Source organism: Mus caroli, unplaced genomic scaffold (genome assembly GCF_900094665.2).
Source record: "Mus caroli unplaced genomic scaffold, CAROLI_EIJ_v1.1 scaffold_6849_1, whole genome shotgun sequence".
NCBI classification, from domain to species: domain Eukaryota; kingdom Metazoa; phylum Chordata; class Mammalia; order Rodentia; family Muridae; genus Mus; species Mus caroli.
This window is the reverse complement of record NW_018389914.1, coordinates 79528-94236: the sequence shown is the minus strand read 5'-3', so window position 1 is coordinate 94236 and position 14709 is coordinate 79528. Positions and strand designations below refer to the sequence as shown.

General features: G+C 33.6%; 1 protein-coding gene across 2 annotated transcripts in view; it reads right to left on the bottom strand.

Moving 5' to 3' along the window:
• Positions 1-987: 987 nt before the first annotated feature.
• The window catches only part of LOC110288372 (vomeronasal type-2 receptor 116-like), a 17684-nt gene continuing 3962 nt past the window's right edge, over positions 988-14709 (bottom strand). Inside the window, exons 2-6 of one of the 2 annotated variants that reach the window (XM_021154732.1) lie at positions 12214-12508; positions 11086-11889; positions 10200-10415; positions 8563-8686; positions 988-1916 (exon numbers count right to left, since the gene is read on the bottom strand). In XM_021154732.1, the coding sequence (XP_021010391.1) occupies positions 988-1916; positions 8563-8686; positions 10200-10415; positions 11086-11889; positions 12214-12508 (2368 nt within the window). The remainder of the gene's footprint in view (positions 1917-8562; positions 8687-10199; positions 10416-11085; positions 11890-12213; positions 12509-14709) is intronic. The other variant, XM_029473843.1, reaches the window with a different exon arrangement.

Below are 14709 nucleotides of genomic sequence, written 5' to 3'. Positions count from 1 at the left end.
CAATCACAAAGGAACTCACACAATATGTACTCACTGATGAGTGTATATTAGTCCAGAAACTTAGGATACACAAGATATAAGATACAATTTGCTAAACGCATGAAACTCAAGAAGAACGAAGACCAAAGTGTGGATACTTTGCCCCTTCCTAGAAATGGGAACAAAACACCCATGGAAGGATTTACAGAGACAAAATTTGGAGCTGTGATGAAAGGATGGACCATCTAGTGATTGTCATATCCAGGGATCCATCTCATAATCAGCTTCCAAACGTTGACACCATTGCATACACTAGCAAGATTTTGCTGTAAGGACCCAGATATATCTGTCTCTTGTGAGACTATGCCGGGGCCTAGCAAACACAGAAATGGATGCTCACAGTCAGCTATTGGATGGGTCACACGGCCCCAAATGGAGGAGCTAGAGAAAGTACCCAAGGAGCTAAAGGGAACTGCAACCCTATATGTGGAACAACAATATGATCTAACCAGTACCCCGGAGCTCTTGTCTCTAGCTGTATATGTATCAAAAGATGGCCTAGTCAGCCATCACTGGAAAGAGAGGCCCTTTGGACTTACAAACTTTATATACCCCAGTACAGGGGAACGCCAGGGCCAAAAAGTGGGAGTGGGTGGGTAGGGGAGTGGGTGGGCATGTAGGGGGGAATTTTGGGATAGCATTGGAAATGTAAATGAGGAAAATACCTAATAAAAATATTAAACATTTTTCAACATTGTCCAGTTACTATGCCAACAATTCATAGACTTAACAATTCATAGACTTTTAAGGAGCCAGAAAGCAAATGTGGTTTTAATTCATGAAAAATGGTCAATCATATAAAATCAATATATTAAAATTTGAAAAAGAAATAAAATGTGATTGAGTTGCATTCATATTATAATTATATAACATATGATTAGATTGCATGAAGAATTAATTCAAATCTTTTATCAGTGCTCCTAACACAGAAGCTAACTTTATTATTAACTACATTACATAAGTCTTATTCCGTCGAGAATGTGTTTTGTCCCTGACATGTTTAAATGAATTCCTGTCTGGTCTGATCAAGATAATGTAACACTTAGGACCAAATATAAATCCAAGGAGGGCTGCACTGGAAGCTAAGATAGCGAAGACTTCCATAGCCACTATGAACTTCCCCTTGGTGCTGTGATAGACAGGAAGAAAGGTGACCCATACACAGAAGAACACCAACATGCTGAATGACAGAAATTTTGATTCATTGAATGTGCCAGGTAGATTTCTAGACAAGAAGGCCACGGTATATCCTCCAAATGCCAAGGAGCAGAGGTATCCCAGGACACAGTGGAAAGCAAAAGATGAACCCTTGTTGCAAAAAATGATGATGTATCCATGTTCAGTATGAACATCATTGTCAATGAATGGTGGAGAGGTTGCCATCCATATTCCACAAAGAAGAAGCTGGATCAGGGTGCAGATAGGAATGATGTAGTTTGGGGCCCTTGACATCATTAGCCACCTCACCATTCTCCCTGGAAAAGTGGCTTTGAATGCAATAACAACAGTAATAGCTTTTGCCAACACAGTGGCAAGAGCCATAGTGAATGCAACTCCAAATGTGGTCTGTTGTAGGATGCAGGTGGCCAGGTTGGGTTGACCAATGAAGTTCAAAGAGCAAAGGAAACAGAAGGTGAGGGTGATGAGCAAAGTGTAACTGAGAGCTCGGTTATTGGCCTTGACAATAGGCGTGTCTCTGTATTTCACAAAGATGCCAATAACAAAGGCTGTGAGTGCAGATAAGCACAAAGCTATACAGGCCAGTGTCATCCCCAAGGGGTCTTCATAGGCCAGAAAAATCACAGTTTTCTGGAAGCAGTGGTTTTTCTCTGTATTTGAATAATGACTCTCTGGACACTTCACACATTGATCCACATCTGATGAGAAATGTAGATTATCATGAGATTGTGAGTCCAGCCTGAATTGATCCCTATTTTTTCTGAGTCATTTCTATGTACAAGGACTGTCACAAGTTTCACCTTATTTTATTTTCTTAGGAAAAAAGTAATAAGCACACTGTTGTGTATACTTGCATACTAAAAAAGCACTCCTTTCCTATGTATGTCTTTTAGTATTTATGTTTACATATAATAGGTTTTTATCCAATTATTCAATCACACTCCTTCCCTTACCTAAGTTGTCTATGTTTCTATAGAAAATGATGTCACAACTTCTAGACATCAACTTCTAGTAATTTCACTTAAAATCCTTCTTCCTTATACGGACTTAAGTTGAATTAGCCTAATGTATTTCCTCTGTTTACTCATAAAATATTTCTGCCTTTTATTCCAATGATGTATCTCTTTTAGTAGTAAATAATATAGGTAACTCAGACACAAAAGGACATACATGGTATGTACTCACTAATAAGTGGATATTTGCCAAAAGTGTACAGAATACTCACTCAGGATACAATTCACAGAACTAAAGAAGGTAAGCAAGCCAAAGGGCCCAAGTGATGATGCCTCAATCCCACATGGAAAGGAGAAGAAATCAATTACAGGAGGGAGCAGGGAGGGAAGACCTGGGTGGCAATGACAACAGGAAACAGAAGAGGAGAACATGGTCAGGTATTTGTTAAGGGGAAGAGGACTGCCTCCCTTAGGGCCTGCAGAAAGAATAGAAACAGGCAACCTCAGGAGTTAAGAGGTGGAGGTTCCATCTAGAATGTAACAGAGACTTGTGAGGTGATAGATTCTCAGGATTCAAAGGGAAGGACCTTAGGTGAAATGCCTTACAGTGGAGAGAGGGAATTGTAGAGTCCACCTCCAGCAGAAAGACAGGGCATCAAATGAGGGGTGGGTTTGCCATCCCATAGTCAAAAACTCTGACCCAGAATTGTTTTCTGAAAGTACTGCACAGACAAAAACTGAGAAGAGCCTGAGGAAAAAGGGTAAAAGTGAGAGGCCTAAAGTGGCAACCAGCTCCAGGGGAGGACCCAAGGCCAGACACTATTACTGATACTATGATGTGCTCTGACCCAGCTGTTGAGCCTATCATGACCACCTTCTGAAAAACCTGGTAAACAGCTGGGTCAGAAGCAAATATGTACAGACAACCTATGAACAGAAACTGCTTATACCTGTTGTTGAATTAGAGCAAAGTCAAATGATGCTAAGGAAAAGTGTGACCCTCAACTATCCTCAACCCCCGAGATCTCTCAGACACTGGATCACCAACCAGACAGCAAACATCAGCTGATATGAGGCTTCCAGCACATATAGTGCAGAGGACTGTTGGGTCTGTACACAGTCAGAGAAGATGCACCTATCCATGAAGAGACTGGAGTCTCCAGGGTGAAGGGAGACCCAGTGGGGTGGGATGTATGGAGTGGGAAGGTGAGGACATCCTAGAGGAGACAGGATGTAGGTATGTGATATGGAACAGTCAGAGGATAGTCTAGAAGGGGGAATAAAGTCTGGACCATAAAAAAATTAAATGAAATTTTAAAAAGTTGCATTTCATAAACCTACGTTAGCCTGATATAATCTCACAAATTACATACACTTTATGAAATACACATGAAAAATTAACAACAGAGGATGATTTTAAGATCATTCTTTTTCAGAAAAGAGTCTTAAATGTACTCCTCTGTAAAATTCTTTGTTTTTAAGATCTCTTCATTCTCTGCTGCAGTTTAGTGAATAGAACCTATTACATTAGTAATTTCTCAAAAAGTACCCAATTAATTGTTTCCATAAGCAAGGCATAAATTTTCAAATACAAAATTATTAGAAGAACATACAGACTTTAGAGAACACTTCTATAATACTGTGTTCATGAAATTTCGTAAACTCTATGTTTAACCTTAAATATATGTACCTAGATTTTCAATGTTACATTATCAATATTTTATATTTCTTAAAATGTGATTTGATCACCAGACCTTAAATTTTACTTCATTAATAAGAATAAAAATTTATATCTCAACTTTAAAAAATAGTATTGCATTATTGTGCAACTTTTAATCATCAATATTTTCAAATTTAAACTGTTTGGCACATATTTGAGTTTTACACAATTGTTAAGTATAGTTAATAAATAGAGTCCCGTTCTGAGTTTGTCTTGGTGATTGACCCAGTGTGATTAGGCATATACAGGTACATTTCCAACTCTCTTGTGATATGCATATGACAGGTTTGAGTACATACATTTACACACACAGACACACTATACATAAACATATACTTACACATATACAACAAATACAGGTACACATATACATATCTATGTAAGGGTTTTGGGAGACTAAAAATTTGAAGATAAAACTATGATTACAGAAAGTTTGCATTTACAGAAGTTACAGTAGAATCTTCATAAAAATCAGAAACCTCAAAGGTCTGTAAAGAAACAGTGATATAAAAACCTGTGATGATACAATTCTGTATATAAATTCATGGTTGTAACATCATGTAGATGGTTAGTAAAATCGCAGGCCTGATAGATAATCATAATAAAAGGAAGGTTGGAATGATGGCACACCCTTACATTAGGAGCTATTGTAAATGGAAGATCAATAGCCTTGATTGAGCTTTCTATAGTGCAGGTCACACATTCCAGCATATTTGGGTAGCATGTATTGGAGTAGAGTGTATTATATTATATTTTATTTTATTGTTTTCTGTTTTTTGGTTTTTTTTGAGACAGGGTTTCTCTGTGTAGCCCTGGCTGTCCTGGACCTCACTCTGTAGACCAGGCTGGCCTCAAACTCAGAAATCCGCCTGCCTCTGCCTCCCAAGTGCTGTGTGCGCCACCACGCCCGGCTTATTGTTTTTTTTTTTTTTTTTTTTTTTAAGGGAGAAAACAACAGATTTGATAAGTAGAGATTCATGGGTGGTTCTGGTATGTTTTGCAGGCAAAAATGTGATCATATTTACTATACATAAATTTTATTTAATTTTTTTGAATTAATTCTACTCTAGACTCAAATTTAGTTAATACAGAAATAATGAGCAATATTTTTCCATTGTTGAAGATACCATAATTGTGCATATTACCTATTTTTCTAATTGAACAATCTATATTCCATAACTTCTCTTAGACTTTTTTCTTTTACTTCTCTGCATTAAATGGCTTACACTGTCTTTAGGTTATAATTACATATAGTGTTTATATGACATAAAGATAGATGATATAAAAGTAATCCTAATATTTAATTATAGTAGACAGTAAATGTGCTGGGAAAATCAAACACAAATTTCCAATTTCTGGACTTTTATGAAAAGGAGGTAGAATCTGTTGTTAGTTACAATTTTTAGGAGATACATTTATTAATTATTTTTGCAAATTGTTTTAATATTAGCAATGATAGGGTAGGAAAAAGTATAATAAAATTCTAGATATGCAGCGTTTTACATGTTAGAAGACATGATTTAATGTTTGTATCCTAATATTTTCAGAATTCAAACTTTAGGGTTTATATGAAGATTGACTATGTACATGTGATATATCTTTCATGTCTGTGGTTATTTTTGATTTTAACCTTTTTGTAGTGCTTATTATAGATTAAAACCTTTGATATCAGTCAATTGATACTAGAAAGTACTGAAGTTTCGAATCTGTGATTTAGTAGCATGTTCTCTGGATGTGGTAGACAAAAGATATGACATTGAAAGTGATAATGAAACCCATATACTACCTCTGTTATAGCCTACCTACAAAAGTTTAAAATAACAGGAGAAATGGGTGTTGGGTGAATAGAGTTGTTGGATCACGGAAAACATCTCTTTAAGGCAATAAAATGATGTACATCATTGTGGCTCATAGCTCCAAGTAATTTTATGCATGTTAAAAATTCTATGATATAAATAAAATGTATCAAAAATCTGATAGTTATTATATTAATACAAGAAGAAATCTAATCAATGTCTATGAAATGCATTCATGGCCATTATGCTCTCTCATCCCCTTTCTGTGTATAGCTTTATTTATATAGTCTGCCATCTTATGTCCAGCATAGTCTTATATAAGCATTATCATAAAAAAGAATGCTAAATACCACAGAACTATGGGGAATGGATAGTGTGAATACATTTCAAAGTTTGATTCTGTGGATTGCATGAAGGCACTATTAATAGCTATGTATTTTGTAAATGCCATTAAATTAAACACCAAAACTTAATTTATTGAACATATTACTCTCTCTAATGCAACCAAAAATCACAACAATTAGAAAGATGACGGCACATCTTTCAAAAGTTGTCTCTTTGAGTGAATCAAGCTTGATTTAGTTGAATTGAAATCTCTTAAAAGTCTGTGAATAGTGAAATGAGAAACGTCTACAAAGGAGGAATAGAGGAGAGTATGGCAGACTGCTTTCTTTCTAATCACCCAAGTCATGTTGTATAGTTCATCAGTTCAGATTCTATGTATTTATAAGATGAGTTTCTCTTTACCACTTTGAAATTGACACTAAAACTTCCTTAAATTTCACTTAAGTAACTTTGTATCTGATCATTAAAAATATTGCTCCTCCATTGTGTAATGTAAATAAAGTGTAAGATTATAAAATTCACTATGAATTTTATGATTCCATCTCAATACAATTAAGCTAATTTAAAATAATACAGAATGGAAACAATGAGTCAAGTATTAAATAGCAGGTGTAAAACAAGTTTTAAATTTTATGGTGATAACATTATTATTCTTTGTGTGTGTCTTACCTTCTCTCTGTCTTTGTCTCTCCAAATAGGTCTCTCTTTCTCTCTACATATACATATATGAATATGCATATATAAGTAGGAATGTGCATATATTTGTATATACATACAAATTATATGTATATATGTGTGTGTGTGTGTATTCATATATTGTTCAAATATGTGCATGTGCTTTATGTCTATGACTTTAATCCATGTGCTAGATATTCACTCCTAAAATCAACAATAATGTAAACTAAGGCTAGTAGCAAAGCATTGGCTCATAATTGCAAAATGCTCATGAATTTATGCAGTTATATTGGCAGTGAATCATTAATTACAGGAGTCATATGCAAAGTGAATGACAATAGTCCTTTTCTCTATACACACTTGCTGGGTTCCTAAATAAAATAAAGGCTCACTCAGATCTTAGCAGAACGTTACTCTTACCTTTCAAAGAGTGAAACAAATTAATCTATTTTATTTAAAGATTAAGTCTGTAGTATCCACATTTAGCTATGAAAATAAAAAACAATGTCAAACTAATAAAGGAAATATCTGTGACAATGGCAATAACTGTCAACTGTACTTGATTAGTCTGACAGAAATTTTCTAAGTAAAGTTTTCAAAAAAGTTTAAGTTGTGTTGTTATCCAGTCTTAGTTGTTCTATTGCTGTTTGTTTATAGCTTTACATTGTTAGACTATTTCTGTCATATCGTGAAACATGAAAGCATTGAGGTAGAGATGGCACTGGAGAACTAGATGGATTCTGACATCCTGATTGACAGCAGAAGTCAGAGAAAAGTAAGATTCTAGATGTCACATGAACTTTAAAACCTTGAAGCTTGCTTCTACTGACACATCTCTCACTAAAAGATCAATCATATGCTCTATTGATTCCTGACGATTCCAATAATAAAATAAAATGTTTTGTTAAAATCATGTAATTATTGAAGACATGGCAGAAACCTAGCAATCTTTACAATGTGCAAGTAACTACAAGAAAACTGTGTTTTCTGAAAACGTAGGGAATTTGCACCTATGAAGTCATATCACATGAGACAAGTAGTTAGAAGTCTGTAGGCTTAAGCCAGACCAAATTCCCATATAAAGAGTGAAGAAAGAAAGAAAGACACACCCCCAGAAAATGAGATATTGGCAATTGGTGGTTGTTGGAAGAAGTGTCTTTTTTTTTTTCTTTTTTTTTTTTTTTAGCATAAATCCCATGGCTGATTGACAACCTTCAAATAAGATACTCACACACACACACACTGGAGTACATGAGGATTACAGACATTTTTAGGTTAACTATAATGTTTTCGGTAGTTAAGAAATAGCTGAATAGATATGAAAGGTTTGGAAAGCTTGAATATAGTTAAAACACATTGTCCAAAAATTATCAAAAAATGAAAAATTGAAAGAAAATACATTTTACATTTTATATTTTTATGCAAAAAATTATGTTCATATATTTATATATTTTAAATTTTATATTAAAAATGAGTGGGCACAATCACCACTATGAAGATCTGTGCCACAGATAAGTCTTAATAATATTATTCAAATACAGCTGAAAAAGCCAACTGATTCTTTGTCAATACATGTTAACTGAAATAAATCATACTGTGAAGTACCCCAGAAATACTTTTTTTTTTTTTTTGCTACAATCAATATTTGAAGTGAATCAAAGATATAAAAGAAGTATGGTTTTTAATGGCTATGGTGGGCATTGCAAAGGGATGATGATGAATTTTGGCATTTAGGTTCCCAAACAAATAAATGAAGATATTTATCACTGATTTGAATTCACACCATTTTCATTGGCTAGTATATTATGGCCTCTTGTGAAAAACTGGAAAAGCTTTCTGTAAAACCTGTATTTACCAGTCTCATTAGAAATCTCATCTTCTGCACAAGGAGTGCAATTGTAGCAGCAGATCGCCTTGCCCTCCAGGATTATTTTTCTGAATCCGGGCCCACAACTCTCACTGCACACAGATTGGGGGATCTGAGAAGAATGAAAGGAATGTTATCTTATGCTTAGTATTTTATAGAAAAAAAATTTAAAAAACCAGAGTTTTTGAATATTATGAAATAATTTTCACTTATTCTTACAAGTACTGAGGATTATTTAGAAAAGTTATTCAGAAGCAAATGTGCTTAAATATTTGTTTGATATTATCAGAGTGGTAGAGAATTTGGAAACATAATGGAGTAGGGACAAGTTTGCGAACAGCAGACCACAGGGAAGATATGAAGACCACGGGCTCTCTCCGCATATGATATTATCTCTATACTTTATGACTACTATATTGAGTACGTTTATTTCCACAATGATTGTAAATATTGACTGTCAATTGACAGGATTTAGAATGGACAAAGTAACAAGATATGTGGGGTTTTTTTTAGCAAGAAATACACGTATTAAATTCGCTAGGTTGAAGAGGGTCTCTTAAATTCGAGTGTCATTTCTAATTGGTTAAGATCTAAGAACAAATGTATAAAAAAATAGAAGAGAACAGCATTATTCATGCCTTTATACATTCAGATGATATCATATCATCCATACATCTGGAAATCTTACATTTCCTAATATAATGCACTGCACCTTCAAACTGTTTCTTAAATTATTTCAGCTATGTATTTAATATAAGATACAGTCAAACTAGTAGCTTTTACACAGACATACACTATATAGTTCTCCTTTTTCAGAGTCTGAAAAAAATACACTAACTGATCATAGGTTGAAATTTCTAAGTAAGATTGTCAATGGACCCATTGTGAATCTATGTACAGTTAAGGAATACTAACACATTTATATATGTCATTTGGAATGAAAACATTTCAATATAGGTGAAAGTATTTGGGTGCATATTTCCATATTTTTGGCACACTTTGGAATGTTAGAAGCCTCAGACACGCTTGCAAAGTTATCTCAATGTGGTTGGAATTGAAATATTTAAATACCTTCCTCAGATAAGTTTCTTATTTCATTTACTATATGTAGGAGTATATAGAAACATTATCTTTCTGTATATCAACCTGACTTCATGACTGCACCTTGCCATATTACTATCTATCACGGAGTTTCATACTTCTGGAACCATAAGCAAAAATATACTTTTTCTTCCATGGGTCATGTTTGGTCATTTTGTGTGATCATACAAAAAGAATATTGTTTATCTTGTTTCATGTTACTATTCCCAAATGGGAAAATTATATAAAGCACAATGACCCATGACTTATTTTGGAGATGGAAATATCCTACTCCAAAGGATTCATAATTTGTGACAAATAATATTTATATGAGTGAACATTGTGGGCCATATTTAACATTAAATACTTCTATTAGTCTGAATCAAGGAATAAGAAAACCTAATATACTACTGTTACCTTTGTTGTATTTTATACTTGTAATCAATAGTGATTGATTTTCAGTCAGAAAACAAGTGTAATTATATAAGAAAATAAATATTTATTATTAACATAAGCACAAAGCATTGATTAAAGACATAACCCACATCTGAAAATCCTTCTGGCCATTGGATCATCTCTTCAGACAAAGACAACTGTTGGTCCTGGGCAGTATTTGCAGAAAAGGATCCTATTTTCACCTTTAGTCCAAGACCCTTTGGTAAATTCCAAAGGTTAAGAATGTCATATTCTGCATTTAGTTTCTGTCTCCAATCTAAACTCATGTTGTCTCTCTCATCAATTTCCTTCAAGAAAGTGTTAAGCTGAAAGAAATCCATGAATTTATATTACACTGTATTCAAGAAAAAAAATCAACCTATGTTTTTGAATGTGTCTTATTGTTCTTAATTTCTAATGAGAAAATCAAATTAATGAAGTGTCCAGTAATGTTGAGTAAATGAATTCCTGAATGAGTGGGATATATAGTTCATAGAGAAAATTATGAACTACCCTCAGGTAATGAATCAATGGCTTCTGACTCGTGCCATGATACTTTTTTGAAACCAAGTAAGACCCATTTGATTTTAAATTATCTTCAGAGGTACATAGTCTGAAATGAGGGTGTTGATGTTTCAAGGCTAATTTAGGGAATTATTTAAGACAAAACCACTATGATTGTTTCACTTAAATGTCCACTCACTTATGCCTATTGTAATAAATACATAAGCTACTAATTTTATTTCAACTATTACCATGTGAATGTTGTATATCTAGTTATTGATAACATGAAATTGATGTTGACTATGAAAATATCAGCCTGGTATCTTGTATTCCATTTCTCAGCAACACTCTTTAACCTGCCTTGCCTTCTAGATAAATTTCAAAACCCCCAAATTCCTGTGATTGTTGACAAGATAAACAGGATTTTACAATCCAGAATTTACTGTCAATTCACATATCATATATCAAAATGATGATAGTACAATTTGTTACAATGGTTATTACCTGCCAGGGCGAGAACACCAACACATCCCCATTTTCATGGGGTTGTATTTGTATTTGTTGAATACTCATCACATGAAGACTATGAGCCAGAGCATACACAGCATTATAGATAGTCTTGCTCTCTTCACTCATCGCTATGTCGAATATATGACAAGGTAATACATCCAAAGAAGCATTGGCTTGACAGTTAGCCAATAGTTGACAATCAATATCAGAAAATGAGCACTTGAAGAACAAATGCCACAACTTAGGAAGATAAATATCTTCTGGGTATTTGTAAGGATTAACTGTTTGAATGAAATTGATAAACTCAAAATTCTTTCTGTAATGGTGAGTAAAAATTAAGCTCCCATGGAATGAGTCTAACAAGAAATAATCACCATAGTAAGTAACATGTGGTTCAATGTTCAAGACCCAGACTTTCAATGTTAATAACCTTTGCCCAATATTTCTCATTAGAATTTCTAGAGAATCAATGTCACCATATATAATTATGACATTTACCTCATCTATATTTTCCCAGAATTTGCTAAAATGTGAAGTCCAGGTGGCAGGGATCATTTTAACAAAAGCTATGCAGACTCCTTTTCTCTGCATATATTCTTTGATTTCTGGTAGAATTTTATTCCCTTTGTGGTCATCTGGAAGGATGAGACCAACCCAGGACCACCTAAAATGAACCATCAAAGAGACAATGCCATGTGAAAGTGATGTATACTTTGGGGCCATCTGGTAGAGAGAAAAATACTGACTTCGGTCACTCAAGATGGGATCATAAGGTCCATAGGAAATCTGAACCAAGTGAGAAAAAGAATATTAAGATCAAATACAATTTTATTCCTGAAACAACAAATGACATGAGGAAAAGAAAGATAGTTTTATTCCAATTTTAAAGAAAAATTCCTGCCTAGCCTGCTAGTTTCAAAGAACTACCAAATTCCATTTACTTGACTATCATTTCTCTTGTATGCAAGAGAAATTTGTTTCATATCAATATCTCTGAATACATGTTTTGCTGCTTTAATAATTCAAATATCCCTCTTGTAGTTTGAAAAACACCTATAATATCAATGAAGATATGTGATTCCCAGTTCTCACACTCCCAAATTTTCTCACCTGTGGAAATTTGAATAGTTGAAATAAAGTACTAATTTGGGCAGATGTTGTCCAAGATGTTCCTGTGAGTGCAGCAGAAATTTTTTTCTTGTTACAGTTGTAGTTTGGCAAAATCTTTTTCTTCCTTCTATTTGTGAACCAATTAAAAGCATTCATGAGAGTGTCCTTCTCAGTGAATCGGACATTGTAGAAATCAAATCCAAGTGATATATTAGGTAAAATATTAGGGTTCCCATTGATCTCCTCAATGGCAAATACCAGAGCAAGGATATACTGGTAGTTCTTAAAATTATATCTGTGTAAATAGCAAAAAATTCATAAGAGGAATAACACATAGACCACATATTGAGTAGCATAAACTTTATAGTTCATGTTTAATTCCATAAAATATAAACAAATGTTCTCCATGAATAGTTGGAATTAGATTTGTTACATACATCAAGATTTAGCAAGTTCATTTAGCATTACCACTCTTAATTTTAGTTCCTCAAGGCCTGTTGTATTTATTTTTTTATTAGATGATACCAAATAATTTCAGTCTAAATATCAGATAGCACTTTCTCCCAAAATAACAGCTATTTTGTTATTTTGATCTTGGTGCTCTGAAATCTTCAGTTATGAAAACCTACTATTTTTTTAAGTCAATCACATTTTAGAAACAATATTTTTATTAACTAGTAATTCAAGATTAACTAATACATTTCATGTGGAGTCACTGCTGCCATTTCTCTGACATTAGTTTTCAGTATGGCACTTTGGAATTGCTAACATACAAGCTTAGAACTTGCAGAGGAAAGCTAGTATCTGTCATTAATTTGATAACATTAGAAATAAGGCACCACAAGTTTATTTTATATATTTGTCTGTATCCCTGAGTGCATGCATGTCTCTGTATATATACAGTTTTATGGAGGTCAGTAAGTATGAATTCAAGAGAAGACAATATCCAGGGTTACAACTAGATTTTCTTCTTACTTAGATGTTGTCTATTTTATTTATTTATGGCTTTCATTCATTTTGTTAACAGTTGCTTGCTTTCTTGATTAAAGAAATGCCTATGATTTTAATGGAAATTCCTGGGTATATCAAACTGGTCTTGAACTCATAAATGTCAACCTATCTCTCTATGGTAAGTTCTGGGAATAAAGTCTTACAATACCACGTATGGCTCCCTTTATTTATTTTCTATTCACATATTCCAAATTTTCAACAAAGGACACTTCTAGAGATACTCTTGTTTCTGTCTCCTACTCTGCTCATGATTCCTGTATCACAGGCATGCACTCATATTCTTTTGTGAAATATAAACTCAGGTCATCAGTCTTTTACTTGGAGTGTTCTACTCTCTGAGCTTTCACTTCCTTTGTATACTAATAACTTATGTGAACAGAAAAATACCTTTTTTCTCTGAAAATACATGATTTCCAATTGAAAGAAAAGTATATTTTGTTTCAGTGTCAATGTTTGCTTAGCACAGAAAATGCTTCATTATGGTTCCATTGTGTAACTTTTCTTTCCCTCCAAAGGACTATGGAATTTAGCTCAGGAACATTGGAAAGATTACCACAAACTCTTGTTCTTAGAACCAGTGGTTGGGAATAACCTCATGAGTAGAATGATTTTTCAATACTTCAGGGTAATTATATTTATGATTTCACACTTTATATAACAATACACAGTGACCTTAAAATGCTCACATGAATCAGAACATGAGCATGTACAATGAAGTTATGCAATCAAGCCAACCACAAAATGAGAAGCTATTTTTCTTAGCATTTTGTTTCTGTGAGGAGACACAACGGCCATGGCAACTAGCATAAACACTGGGACTAACATACATTTTCAAAGTTTTAGTCTATGATGTTTATAATGGGAAGTATAGATTATGAAAGCAGAAATGGTCTTCTATAGATTTATTTTTTAATCTACATGCAGGACAATTGGAAAATGTAACACATGGTCCATACTTGATCTCCTTAGACCCATAAGCCTGCCTCCACAGTAACACAATTCCTCTAGCAAGTCTATACCTTACTACAAAGGCCACACATCTTGATAGTACCACTCATTATAGGCAAAACATGTAAACACAATACAATATGGGAGACATTTCTATTCAAACCACTTCTTTCCATTCCTTGATTTTCATAGGCTTGGAGCCATAACATAATGCAAAATACATTTAGTCTGATTTCAAAAATTTCCATAATTTAAAATGCCTTGAATTTTTTTAAGGTCCAAATTTCAGATACTACTCTGAGATTCTGCATTCTATCATCTTTAATTCCTAGTAATAGCAAAATAAAACAGCAGATCACATACCTCCAAATTATAATGATACAGAATATACACTACCATTTCAAATTTGAGGTAATGGAGCATAATGAAGAATTCCCAGACCAAAGCAAAAAAAAAAAAAAAAAAAAAAAAAAAATTAAAAAAAAAAAAAAAAAAAAAAAAAAAAATTTTCTCAAACAACTGCAAACACTGAATATC